This window comes from Fukomys damarensis, unplaced genomic scaffold (assembly GCF_012274545.1).
Source record: "Fukomys damarensis isolate Sample0158 unplaced genomic scaffold, DMR_v1.0_HiC HiC_scaffold_23, whole genome shotgun sequence".
In the NCBI taxonomy this organism is placed as follows: domain Eukaryota; kingdom Metazoa; phylum Chordata; class Mammalia; order Rodentia; family Bathyergidae; genus Fukomys; species Fukomys damarensis.
In genome coordinates this window covers 63,841,183-63,853,229 of record NW_022900935.1, presented here as the reverse complement: position 1 = coordinate 63,853,229, position 12,047 = coordinate 63,841,183, and the positions used below count along the sequence as shown (strand labels likewise).

At 59.3% G+C, this 12,047-nt stretch overlaps 2 protein-coding genes across 7 annotated transcripts in view; one reads left to right on the top strand and one right to left on the bottom strand.

Annotated features, from left to right (window-relative positions):
* Positions 1-2,323, top strand: part of Aatk (apoptosis associated tyrosine kinase) — a 15,909-nt gene extending 13,586 nt beyond the window's left edge. The window contains exons 12-13 of the mRNA XM_010618741.3: positions 6-218; positions 942-2,323. Coding sequence (XP_010617043.1) covers positions 6-218; positions 942-982 — 254 coding nt within the window. The 3' untranslated portion in view covers positions 983-2,323. The remainder of the gene's footprint in view (positions 1-5; positions 219-941) is intronic.
* A 295-nt stretch (positions 2,324-2,618) lies between these two features.
* Baiap2 (BAR/IMD domain containing adaptor protein 2) overlaps positions 2,619-12,047 on the bottom strand; it is a 70,452-nt gene continuing 61,023 nt past the window's right edge. For 2 of the 6 annotated variants that reach the window (XM_010618598.2, XM_010618599.2), the window contains exons 11-15: positions 11,519-11,587; positions 11,006-11,168; positions 9,415-9,449; positions 7,064-7,108; positions 3,265-3,344 (exon numbers count right to left, since the gene is read on the bottom strand). In XM_010618598.2, the coding sequence (XP_010616900.1) occupies positions 7,081-7,108; positions 9,415-9,449; positions 11,006-11,168; positions 11,519-11,587 (295 nt within the window). In that variant the 3' untranslated portion in view covers positions 3,265-3,344; positions 7,064-7,080. Of the gene's footprint in view, positions 3,345-7,063; positions 7,109-8,596; positions 8,992-9,414; positions 9,450-11,005; positions 11,169-11,518; positions 11,588-12,047 lie in introns of those variants that run through there. The other 4 variants (XM_010618600.3, XM_010618595.3, XM_010618596.2 and 1 more) reach the window with 2 other exon arrangements.

Sequence of the window (12,047 nt, the reverse complement as noted above, 5' to 3'; positions counted from 1 at the left end):
CCCAGGTGCAGGTGGCGGGTTCGAATGGGATCACGACTTTCCTCGGGCGCCGGCGAAAGGAGCCTTGGCCACCACCTTGGGTCCGGCCGTGCTCTCCCCTGCTGCGTCCCCCACACCGGCCACAACCGTACCCTTCTCGCGCTTCACCGTGTCGCCTGCGCCTGCGTCCCGCTTCTCCATCACTCACGTGTCGGACTCAGACGCCCAGTCCGTGGGAGGTGAGGCGCGGAGGGCCGGCATGGGGAAACTGAGGCTGGCGAGGTCAGGCCCCTTGCCCAGGGCCTCATACCTGCCCAGCCCTGTCTGCCCTCGTCCCTTGGCCGTGGCCGGTTCCGCCCACCGCCGTCCTGTTTCTCACGCTGGCTAACCCCCACCCCTAGAACCCTTGCCTCCGGAGTCTGGTGGTTTCTCTCGCTCAGGGCTCACCCCTGCTGGTGCGTGTGCCGAAGCCTCTGCAGGCTACCTGTTGAGGGCACAGGACCTTGGCACTCAGGTGGGGTGCTGCTTGGAAGAGGGGCTGCACTCCCCCCACGCCAGCTGTGTTCCAGACCACAGCCTGAGCTCTCCTTACGCCCGTGCACAATGTCTGACAAACTCCATGGGGTCCTGCTGGGTGGTCCTCAAAGTCTTCTTCCTCCAGGAAGCCTGCCTGCCCCTCACCCTACCCAAGGCAGACCTAGTCCCCTCTCTGCCTGAATTCTGGAAGGATGGGCTTGTCATCCTCACCTGGCACAGACGAGCCAGTTACTGCATGCTATTGGCCAGCCGCGTGCTCTCCAGGCCCCAATTCCCCCACCAGTGAAAGTGCTTGGTCAGGCAGAAGCAGTGGGAAAAGAAACTCATTTTCCACGGAGACACTGCTGGACCCACTGGTGGCCCTATGGGCACCATGGGAAGAGGAAATGGGCCCATATGCTCACATTGCACCCCCTCTTTGCTAGGCCCAGCAGCAAGCACCGGAGGCAAGTACACTGAGGCTTGAGGCCCAGGCAGCTCCATCCTGCAGAGGCTAGCGTCACTGGAGCACTTGCTGCCCTGTCCCAGGCAGCAAGAACGGTGACCAGGAATGAGTGGGGACCGCAGTCCTGGTGGCAGATCTGGGTCATGCCACCCCACACGGCATCCTGGAGAAGCAGGTGGACAGGATGTCCCTCTCCAGCCCTGGACAGTAGACTGTGCATGATGCCTGTGTCACCATAGGGGCAGAATGTGTCCTGGACACTAGGGCTTGCTGTCGGCCCCCCAGGATGGCCTGGCCTGAGGACTGTGGGTGTCTGTAAATTCTACATCCCTGAGTCTGGCCTGTTCCAACCCTGCAGCCGCCTTTTCGCTCTGGCTGCTGCCTTCGGACTGCTCGGCCTCAGGCCGGGAGACCTGCCCCTGGGTGTGGGCCTGCATGCCGTGCCTGGCCAGGTCTCTCCACGTGTTCACGGGACACTCATGTCCTTGGCTGGGTGAGGCACGGGCCCTCAGCTGGCCATCAGACCTGCCCCTAGGCCTCTCCTGGGTCTGGGTTTGTGTGGTGCCAGGAGAGGCACCTGGGCTAATGTCTCCACGCCCTCACCTGACTCTATGGCTGATTTCCCTTCACTGCCTCCCCTGGAAGCCCCTCTGCACAGCGCCTGGCAGCTCCTGCCTGGGTTCTGATGACCCTGGCAACTGTAGGCACCCAGAGGGCTTCCAGACTGTGCCCAGCCGCCCTGGCCCTGTTCTCATGGTGTCCCCAGCAGGGTAGTGCCCTGTCCTGTGCCTGGCACCAAAGGAGAGTGGGAGCCACACCCCACAGGCAGCACTGGGGCTCCTGCCTACACAGGGGACGATGGGGTGCTGGGAAGGGTGGGGCTGGGCAGCGCAGGGACTATTTTTGTAACAGCTATTGCTGGAATGAATAGAAATGGAGTGATTCTAAGTTATTGTTGCCAAAGAGATGTAAAGTTTATTGTTGCTCTGGGGGGTGGGGGATACTTGGTTTTGTTTTGTGTTTTTTGTTAGTTTGAGGCTTAGGACGCTGGTGCAATGATTTTGTGTTTGTTTTTTTAAGAGAAACCAAGCTACAAAAGGAAAAAAGTTCTTGTGCTCAGCATGTTTTCTTTTGGGGTCTGTATAAAGCCTTGTGTTGAGGGATCAATGCTGGGGCGGGGCCCAGTTGCCAGCTCTGCCTAGGGACAATAGAGAGGTTGGTTCTTCTCCCATCCTGCTAACCTCACTCTGGTGATCTGCTTCTGCTGTGCGTGGGCAGGGAGATACCTGGGACACCCTCTTCCTGCTCCAGAAGCTGGCCCTGCCCAGGGTAGGGTGAAAAGGGTGGATAGGCCCATAACCCATAGGTAACTCTTGTCCTTCCCTGGCCAGTGCCTGTCCAGCCTAGCAGTCTAGCAGTGGGCGGAGACTGGAGGAATTGGGTAGCCTGTGTTCCCCGCTGTCCTGGCCTTGTGTCCAGCCCTGTGCCCCAACCAGAGCTCCATGTGCTCAGCCTCCTGAGCAGGGTGTGGGCAGGTGGTTCAGAGGCTCCAGAGCCCTCCTGGGAAGGGTCTGTGAGAACTGGACTTCTTTCCAGACAAGGAACGCTGTAACCAACACAAGTCACATGGCACTACATCCAAAGACAGCACAAAGCAGACTTGGAAATACAAATTTTAAAGTCTTGTATTTGAGCAGCTGACTGGCCCCCTGCAGGAAACAGCCTGAGGGGGGGCACCCAAGAGCCAGGGGCAGAGTCCAGGAGCAGAATCCCTACCGGCCAGCATGCACACAGCCAATGACCCCAACTACTGCTATGGTGGCAAGGAGACAGTGTCTGCCAAGGCAGGAGTGTGCAGGAGTTCCACAGAGCATGGGGTGGGCCCAGGCCTGGATCTTGGCATAGCAGCAGGACCTACAGGAAGTTACGTGATCAGAACAAATTACTCTTCAAGTGAGAGGGGCCCTCACCCCTCAGGCTACAGATCACGCTTTGCACAGATGTGGTAGTTCATTTATTGACTAGACACACAGGAGCGTGTACATGAGCTCCCTTCTAGCCACTGGATGATGGGAGTGTCTTCCTGTGCTCAAGGCTTCAGGGGCCAGGACCAGGGGCCTCTACCTTCAGGGAGCTGGCTCTCTGCCAAGGCGGCACAGCCAGCAGGGCTTGGTAGCTTCCTTGAGGCAGCTGGGATACAGCCCAGGGCTGGCTGACGTGCATAGGGTGACACCAAGAAGTGGGAGGGCCAGATACTTGTCCTCTAACCATGAAGATGCAGGTGGGCCCAGGGTGGCACTGTAGATGTGGCCATCAGCTGAGGAGTGGGGCTGACCTGTCGTTCGTCACTGTTGGCTTTAGCTGCACATTGGCGAAGGGGTTCCTGTGGAGAGAACCAGAAGTTTCAGGTTGGGACAGGTGCTGTGGACAGGGTGTACCATGCGGGCTGTCCTGGGACCCTCAGTGTGGGACTCTTGACAGCCCAGCCTAGAGCTGATGATGGGGGCAGGACCGGGGCTGGACCAGGTGCTGTCTGCAAGGCCCACTGGCCCCCAGTATGGCTACTGTCTGCTTACCCCACATGCTCTGGGCAGGCAGGGCACCCTCACTTGGAACTGGGGATGGTGGGATCCAGCTGTACCCCTCCCAGCTCTGTGCTGTGGGGAGGGAACCATTTCCTTCTCAGAACTTGGACAGCCCTGGGGAGGACCCGTATCAGTTTGGTGAACCCCACCACCAGGCCCAGCCCTAACAATGGAGGAGCCAGTGGCCTCTCAAGAAACGGCATGGCTCAGCAGACAGTACGAGCCAGCCCACACATGCAGGGCATCCAGGCACGCCAAGGACACTCAGACAGACAGGGTGCACGCGCAGACTGGGGTGAACACCGTGGCCTCTGCAGAGGGCTGACCCAAGGGCAGTTTCCCTGCGGAAGACACAGCGCTGCCGCCTCCCAGGAAAGCACACCCTCCCCTGGCACAGCTGATGAACAGAGAGGACTCGAGAGACAAGAAGTGGAAATGGAACGAGATGAGCACAGACGGGGGTGGCCCTGACCTCGTCCTCACGGAGCCTCTCCTCCTGCACTGTTGGGCTTGGGAGGACCCACCCAGTGGGGACACCAGGCAGCTCCATGAAGGACAGCACAGATGGCGTGTGTACACGGGGACTCGAGCACAGGACCGTACTCCAGGGAAAGCAGGCTCGGTGCTGGAGCTGTTACCTGGAAGAGGGGTCACCTTGGGCCCGGCTGGGTCCTCAAGCCTGGTGGGCCAGCGGCAGGCACTCCATCCAGCGTGCCCCAAAAGACCCACGTGGGCAGGAGCATCACCCCATGTTTTCCTGAGGACCCTGTGTTTTCTAAAATCTGAGACACTTTGTGAGGTTGGCAAAGTAGACTGGCAGATCCATGCGGTCTTCTCCCTCCAGAACCTGTCTGCATGTCTTGCGGCTTCACGGCTGGCCACCTGTGGGCTACTGCATCTGGGATTAGTCACTGTGACTCCACCTGCAGCATCAGGGTCTGCCCCATTCCCTGGCTCTTGTCTGCACAGGTAAGCTTCGGGCCCTCCTTTCCTGGCCAGTAGGTGGCGCCAGGGGCACAAAGGTGAGGATCCTGCTGTCATCAGCAAGGGCCACCAGCTGCAGGCCCTGGGGGTACAGGCCTGCCTCCTCAGGCTCCTAGAAGGTGCTGAAGCCCAGGCTTAGGGCAGCCGGTCTTGGGGAGGTTTGGAATGGGGATAGGTCTTCCCACGAAGGGTCTGAGGAACAGCAGAGTGAAGAGCAGACCTGCCTGGTACCAGGGTGGGAGGCCAATTCCAGACCAAGGGTGGAGTGGCCAAGCATTCTGCAGGACGGACCTACTTCCTCAGCTTCGACTCGCACTCCAGCTCTCACCGAAAGGCTTGAGTCACCAGCTAGGACCATGCAGAAGCGCAGGCCTGCGTACTCTGACCACATGTTCTTTTTTCCAACCCCAGCATCAACATGGTGGGGCCATTCAGAGCACTGAGTTCTGAGCAGATGGGCGCTTGGGATCCCAAATGTGGTTGGACCAGTCCGATGAGGTGGGAGGTGGCAAGGCCTCTCTACCTGCACACAGCCAGACATGGGGCAATGGCTCCTTGAGACTGCAGCCACACCCAGAAGAGGGGCCAGGCAGCCACGGCCTCCTGGAACAGTCTGAGAGCAGGTGCCTGTGAGAGATTCCAAGATCTCACTGTGTGACCTTGAAGGAGTTAAGGCTCAACGCTGAGGTGGCAAAAAAACCAGATTTGGAGCCTGAAGTTATTGCAGTCTTCCTCTGTGTGTGCCTGCCAGGCACGTCATGTTTCCTTCTGAGCACACCATTCACCAGATGAGCAGCAAACTTCCAAGGGACTGGACCAGCACGTGGCATGCCCAGCAAAGAAATGCCACCAGGAAGTGCCCAGGAGTGGAGGACCCAGAGACAAAACATGCTGGAGGGTGGGGCAAGCTGGCCTCGGGATATAGGAGTACGGCGGCTTTGATGCATAGAACAGCATCCTGTCCCAGCACAGACTGGGGCTCTGGGGCCAGATGTGACTTAGAGGCTAGGCTGGGGATACTGCCAGGGCAGAAGCAGGTCAGGCGACCCTAGGACCAACTCAGCCAAGAGGACAAGACCAGGGAGGAAGACCTCAGCCCTGTGGGCAGTGGTCCATGGGGGACACTGACCAGAAGCCTGGACGAATCGGACTCCCCTGCAGTCAGTCCAGCCTGTCTTCCAGTCTCAGCACTTAAGGACACTGTGGGCTTTAGGGCACTGTTTTCTGAGCAGCCACTTGAATGAGAAGCAGGGTGTCTGAGAAAGCTCATCACAGATTCTCTGGCGCCTTCAGGGGACACCAGGGCAGGATCAGGCTGTGGCCCATTTTCTCCCCTGAAGTGGTTTCTGGCATCCTCAGAGCAGGGTGCCCCGGGATCAGGGGTGGGCCATGGGCCTCTGCCGTCCAGCAGTGTGGGTTCTGGGCTGGCACCAGCCCCTCTCCCTGGGCCTACCTTTGGGGTGAAGCAAGACAGAGGATGCAGGGGACGCACCTACTAAGCAACCATAGGTGGTTTTTGGCCACCTGTCCAGGTCAGCTGAGGCCAGCCAGCTGTGTGGCCAAGAGGTGTGGTGCCAGGCCATCTCATCAGCAGTACCCGAGTACCCCACTGTCTGTCTAGCCCAACAGACGCCTTCTTGAACCTTCACCCCTCCTGGGCCTGCAGGGGAGGACGGCATGGCTCAGAGGGACCCAGGGACAGCACTGTGGGGGACTCTGAGGAGGGGCTGGGATGCCAGCTCTCAGTGAGCTCCTTGGGTGCAGAGATGGAGGTGGCACAAGCTGGCCTGCCCAGGGTCAGCCAAGGACATTTATATTCCGTCCTGAAACTTAAGCATTTTCCCACAGAACTTCTTACCATTCGTGCTATAGCTCCCACATAAAGGCAAGCACAGAGGAGCAAGGGTCCAGGATCTGCCTGAGTAGACGGGCTGCCTGCACAGACATGGCAACCATGGTCCTCTGTCAGGGATGTGGGTCCTGACTTCCCAGGCCGCTCTCGAGATAGGTGTCAGGGAGGGCCCTATGTGCAGCAGTAGAAGGGTGCTCCTGGGCAGCTGAGATGGTGTCTTGGGACCGTGGGAGATGTGAGGGGACTCAGAAAAGGTAAGATCAGAAGGTAACGGGCCTGATTCACCACCCCTGGGACCGGGACCCTGACCCTGACCCCAGCCCTCTCCCCCCAGCTAGGATACTCACCAGGCCGGTTCAAACAACCGCACCCAGAGGACCACCCACACCGGTGCTGCAGAGTCAGGGGAGCGGCCTGGCCCCAGCTGCCTGCCAGGGTAACCCTTTGACGGTAGCCGAAGCAGCAGGGACAGGAAAAGACAAGCAGAGGCCAGGCCAACCCCACACCCCGCAGCAAGGGCAGTGATGGCGAAGATAGGCCGAACCACCTCCAGGCTGAAGGAAGGAGCCCCACAAGCCCAAGGAGGGAATCACTGGAAGGGAGGATGCCCAGAACATGGCCAGGGTTCTGTCCAGAGCCACTGCAGATGCACACGGGCACAAGAAGACCAGGGCAACTTACTAACTAGTCAGGGCGGCTCAAAATCTGGCCACTTCCACATTGGCACTGCAAAGAAACACAAGGCTGGTTGGTGGAGCTGAGGGCTGGGAGGAGGGAGTCTGGATTCTGCAGGGAGGGTGGGTCAATGGGGTCAGTGCAGGCTGCCAACGGGGCCCAGAGCAGGGTGTCCCTGGCTCCCTCGATCTACATCAGGCCCCGAGAGGTGCTCCTTTCTCACTGAGGGCATGGGCCACCCCAGGCGCCATCAGTGAGCAAGGTGAAGGCCCAGCTGGGCCCACACTGCCCTCAAGTCTAGGTCATCCCAGCCTGTGATCCAGGTGCTCTGCAGAAACTGACCATGGGCCACAGAGGCGTGGCCTGTTCACACAGCCTGGACCTGTGCCTGGGACTGGAAGGAGGCTCCCAACCCAACTGGATGCAATAAATAAAACTTTTATTCAAACAGTTAACTGCAGTACAGGGCACAATTCAGGTTAAAAAAAGAAAAAGGAAAGGAAAAAGGAAAAAAATATTTTCAGCACTTTACATCTTCATACAAGTTTTGCTGTTTTGTGTCTACATTCATCCATTGCTCATGGAATCCCCTGGATTTGAAATCTTTTAGCAAAGTTAGAACAGCACAGAAGGTTCTTTACACAGGTCCAGGCTCTGGCTATGTTTCCTTAAATATAAAACAGGGTCAGCCTGTGCCTGAGCCACTGCTCGCAACACTACCAGCTGCGTCCCAGTCCTGGCCTGGCAGGCAGGCGTGCGTGAGTTTGCTAAACCATATCAGAAAGAGGTGCACCCACAGCTTCTCAAGGGGCTCCGCCAGCTGCCGGGCTAACCTGGCCGCACCTCAGCCTGGCTGCCCAGAATTCAGTGTGTGAAGAGACAAAACCAGTAGCCACTGAGTCCAGTGTGCTTGTTTCGAAAGTCACCAAGACACACAAAAAGACGAGCGCATTTAGGAGGACCGGGGCCAGGACTGCCTGCCCGCTGGAGGGAGACACAGGGCCTGACCAGGCTTGCGCACCCTGCCCCTGCAGCCCAGCAGCCCAGGCGGTCACAACTCCCTCAAAAGGCTGGTTAAAGAAACAATTTCCAAAAACCATGTGGGGGGTGGTCTCTGGAGGTCTTTGGGATGTCCGCATGTGGCCGGGTAGCGCCTGCTCCCGACCCCTGCCTGCCAGTGCACTACATGAGGTGACACCAGTCCCGCTGTGGAGATGCTGCGCTTGGCTCTGCTTGGCTCTACGCGCACCTGTCCAGCAGTGCCACCGAGGAGAGGCCTGGGGCCTGGCCTGGCGGGCTGGGTGGGCCTGGACGGGGGGGTGCAGCCTCCCTCACAGGAGTGGCCAGCGTCCTCAGGAGGCGCCCCGGCCTTGTCATGAGCCCCTTTTCTCCATGTGGCCCTTGAGAGGGGCCTGAGCCGCTTCCTCCCCTGTCCTAGAAGACGCCGGGGTCATATGCAGAGTAACAGTACGTACACCAGAGTCCATGCATATCTATTTTTGTTTTTCAGGAAAAAAGGTCCTTTTTCCTGTTTTTTCATCTTTTTTTTTTTTTTTTTTTTTTTTTTTTTTTTGTTAAGATTTTTCTTTTTCTTCAAACTCTAGACCTGGCTCGTGGTGAGCCTTAGAAAAGGGGTGTGCATCACGAACATCGTGGGGCCAGGACAGTGCCCGGCAGGCCCCACCTGGCACTTTCTGCTTGAGGCTGGGGACACATGGGAGGCAAAGAGGGTGAGCACAGGGGGCGCAGGGAGCAGCACCATGGACCCTGGGGGATCACAGAGTCTGGGGTCACCAACCAAAAGGCGGGGTCAGGTAGGAAAGAAAACCCGAGAACAAACCAACGAGAGCTGAGAAGGGAAACAGGGAGGAGCTCTTCAGAGCAGCTGCCGCGGTCAGCGTCCTCACACTGTGGACACCAGTGTGCCACTGCCGCTGTGAAACAAAAGCACAGGACAGCTGCCCAGGTGCCCCTTGGGCCAGCAGCAGGCCACCTGGCCTCAGGAGCGGGGGATGGAGAAGCCAGGGCAGCTCAGGCCCAGGCTGGGGCAGAGGCAGGAGTGGCCCTACCTGGTTCTAGGCAGGCAAGACTAAGAGGCTCAACCCTCCCCAACCCTGTCCTTGTAGCCGGGGGTGGACAGAGTGGCCTGGATGCCAGGGAAGAGGATCAGGGCCAAGGAGGTTCCTGAGCACAGCAGGAAAGAATGGGAAGCCCAGGAGGGCTGTGCACTCAGGGATTCCCAGGATTCCCCAAAGGAAGAACCACCAGCTGGCTTCTAGGTCCCAAAGGTGAGGGCTACCCCCAAGTCCCTGCACCCCCTAACCCACAGCCCCAAAGATGAGTCCAGAGGCCCTTACCTGCTCACAGACCGTGTTCCGTAGTCCTCCAGACCCTGGGGGTGAAGGCACAGCATCAGGCTGGGGCCCATGGAACTGAGGCTGAGCCCCCACCCTGCACTCTGGCACTGTCCACAGGGGTGACCCAGACACGGGTTCAGACGGCTCCTCACGAAGGCCGCTTCCCCATTCTCACCCGCCTTGTCTGGGCACAGTGGCTGACCTGGCATCCCCTGGTGACCTCCCAAAGTAATTGGGCCGTTTGCATCTGGGCAGGGGCTGACTGGGTTATGGGTGCTCCAAGTTACCTTGTCACCCCTGCTGTCCACACCTCCCGTGCTGCGGGCCTCCCCAAGAACTAAGGCTGGAGAGACACTGCTCACATGGGAGGAAAAAGGAGGAAGGTCTGGGCAGGCAGGAGGCACTCGCTTCCAGCGAGGACCTTATATAGGCTGGAAGGGTGGGCATGGAGGCTGCAGGATGGCCCTCTGCATGCCTGCCTCACAGAAGCCTGGGCTAGCCCCAGGTCCCGTGTCCTCCTCTGCCCCTGCTGTAGCTTCTTGGAAACGGCTGGTGAGGGGTGGCAGGTTTACGTTTCCTGGCTCTCCCAACGCTGAACCCTCACCACTGCAGGTGAGAGGCGCCTTCCCAGCCCAGCGATTAGCCCAAGTCCCAGGGGTCTCCACCCAGGCAGGATGGGCTCTCTGCCACCACCCCATGCTCTGAACTGTGGACGGTTCTGGTCACAATACCACAAACTGGACCCCTCACCACACCAGCCTCCCACTCTGCATTCTGGTTGCCCAGCTCCCCTCAGGCACACAGCCTGAAGAGCATCTCACATCTCCAACATGACTGCACAGCCTCAAGTCCCATGTCAGCAGGGACCCTTGGGTGTCAGCACAGTGATGGTCCCCTGAGAATGCCCAAGACCTGGGAAAGGACAGCTCTCTCTCCAAACCTAGTCTAGCCCAAGGACTGCAGCCACAGAATTGTCTTCCTATTCCTTACTGGAAACCACAGCAGGTTCATGTCCTTCAACCAGAACACCTGCCGAAAAGCCCCAAGATGGCATGGGCCTCACCCCACCCCACAGTCTCTCTGGTCAGAGCCAGGTGGGGCTCCATGAGCTGTGTTTCAAAACTCAAACTTCATCTGGCCTGGACACAGAACAGCTCTCACACAGGGGCACCGGAACCTATCGTAGGGCCGAGGACCAGTACTCCATCAGTGGCCTGTGGCTTGCAGGGTAAGATTGCCAGTCCCCAGAATCATGCTGTCAAGATAGTGCTGGGCAGCAGGAGCTCCCATGACTGAGGCCCATGGCTCTGAGGGAAGGAGCTCCTGCAAATCAATCCCCTGGCCCCAGGCTCCTCACTAGCAGGGTGGGCATCCAAGGACAGCCTCGAGGCCAGCTCTGCCCCAGCCTTGACGTTACACCCGGGGGTGGCCAGCAGACCAAGGCTGGTATGGGGCCACTGTGAGGCACAGGGACTCGGCACTGACCCACAGGTGTTCGTGTGGCCCAAGTCCTGAACCACAGCCTTCACCCAAGACCTGTCGGGCAGGACACCCACGTTCCACTCAGCACAGCCAAGGGTCCAGCACTCACCTGGGAGAAGGCGGGCACGGCCACACTGTAGGGCCTCTGCTTGAAGGTGCCGGCGGTCTGGCTGGGGAAGGCCCGGGAGGATGTGCCATAGTCGGGGGGTGGGATGGCCAGGTCGTCCTTGTCCAAGAGGTTGCCTGTGCTGCTGCTCTTGCCCTGCTGCAGGCTGTGAGATGTGTGGCTCAGGGGCTGGCCAGACGGCTCACCCAGTCCCACAGGCCCTTCTGGGCCCTTCCCTTCTGGCCTCCCTGCCTCCTCCTGGGCCGGTTCACTTGGGACCAGAGGAAGCTGCCACAGTGACTCCCCAGGGGTCAGGATACCTGGCACCCTTGAGAGGGAGATGGGAGGCAGGGGTACGCCCAGCCACAACAGGTTGGCCAACAGCCAGCCCACACCGCACTGACTCCCTCAGCTCCTCTGGATGCCACAGCAGCCCCACCCCACTGGCCTGAGCTGGGCGGCCCTGGAGGTGAAGGAGGAACCAGGGAGCCCATCTGGCTCAGCTGACACACTTACCTCATATGCAACCTGTCACTGCCATCACTGTCCAAGACCCGGGTGTAGGAGAAAGGAAACCAGCCCCTCCTGGAAGAGAGGCTCCAGTCAGTGTTCCACCCGCGGGCCCAGGCAGACAACTGGGCGGCATCCTGCCCCTACCCCCAGACAGCAGACCCACCTCCCACTAGTTCTGCAGCCTGGCTGTGCACCCCCCTGTGGAGGGACAGACGCCTGGCTCTGTGCAGACCAGGGATCTAGGCCATTAGACATGGGCTACCTCTGCCTGTTGAAGCTGTGGGTGTGATCACCTCCACCATGAGGTGGGACCTGGGCAGAGCTGTGCCCCACCTACCACGTACCCCTCACTGCCATGGGTCATGCCTCTAAAACCAGAACCACCACGGGGGCCAGGGGTTGGTGGCTTGCTCCAGGGACCTCCCCTGGCCCGCAGCTACCACTGGGCAGTGGGCCAGAGAACAGCATGGTTTAGACCAGCGATGGCAACGCTCTTAGAGCTGTCAATGGTAACAGCTGGCTGCGGCACAGG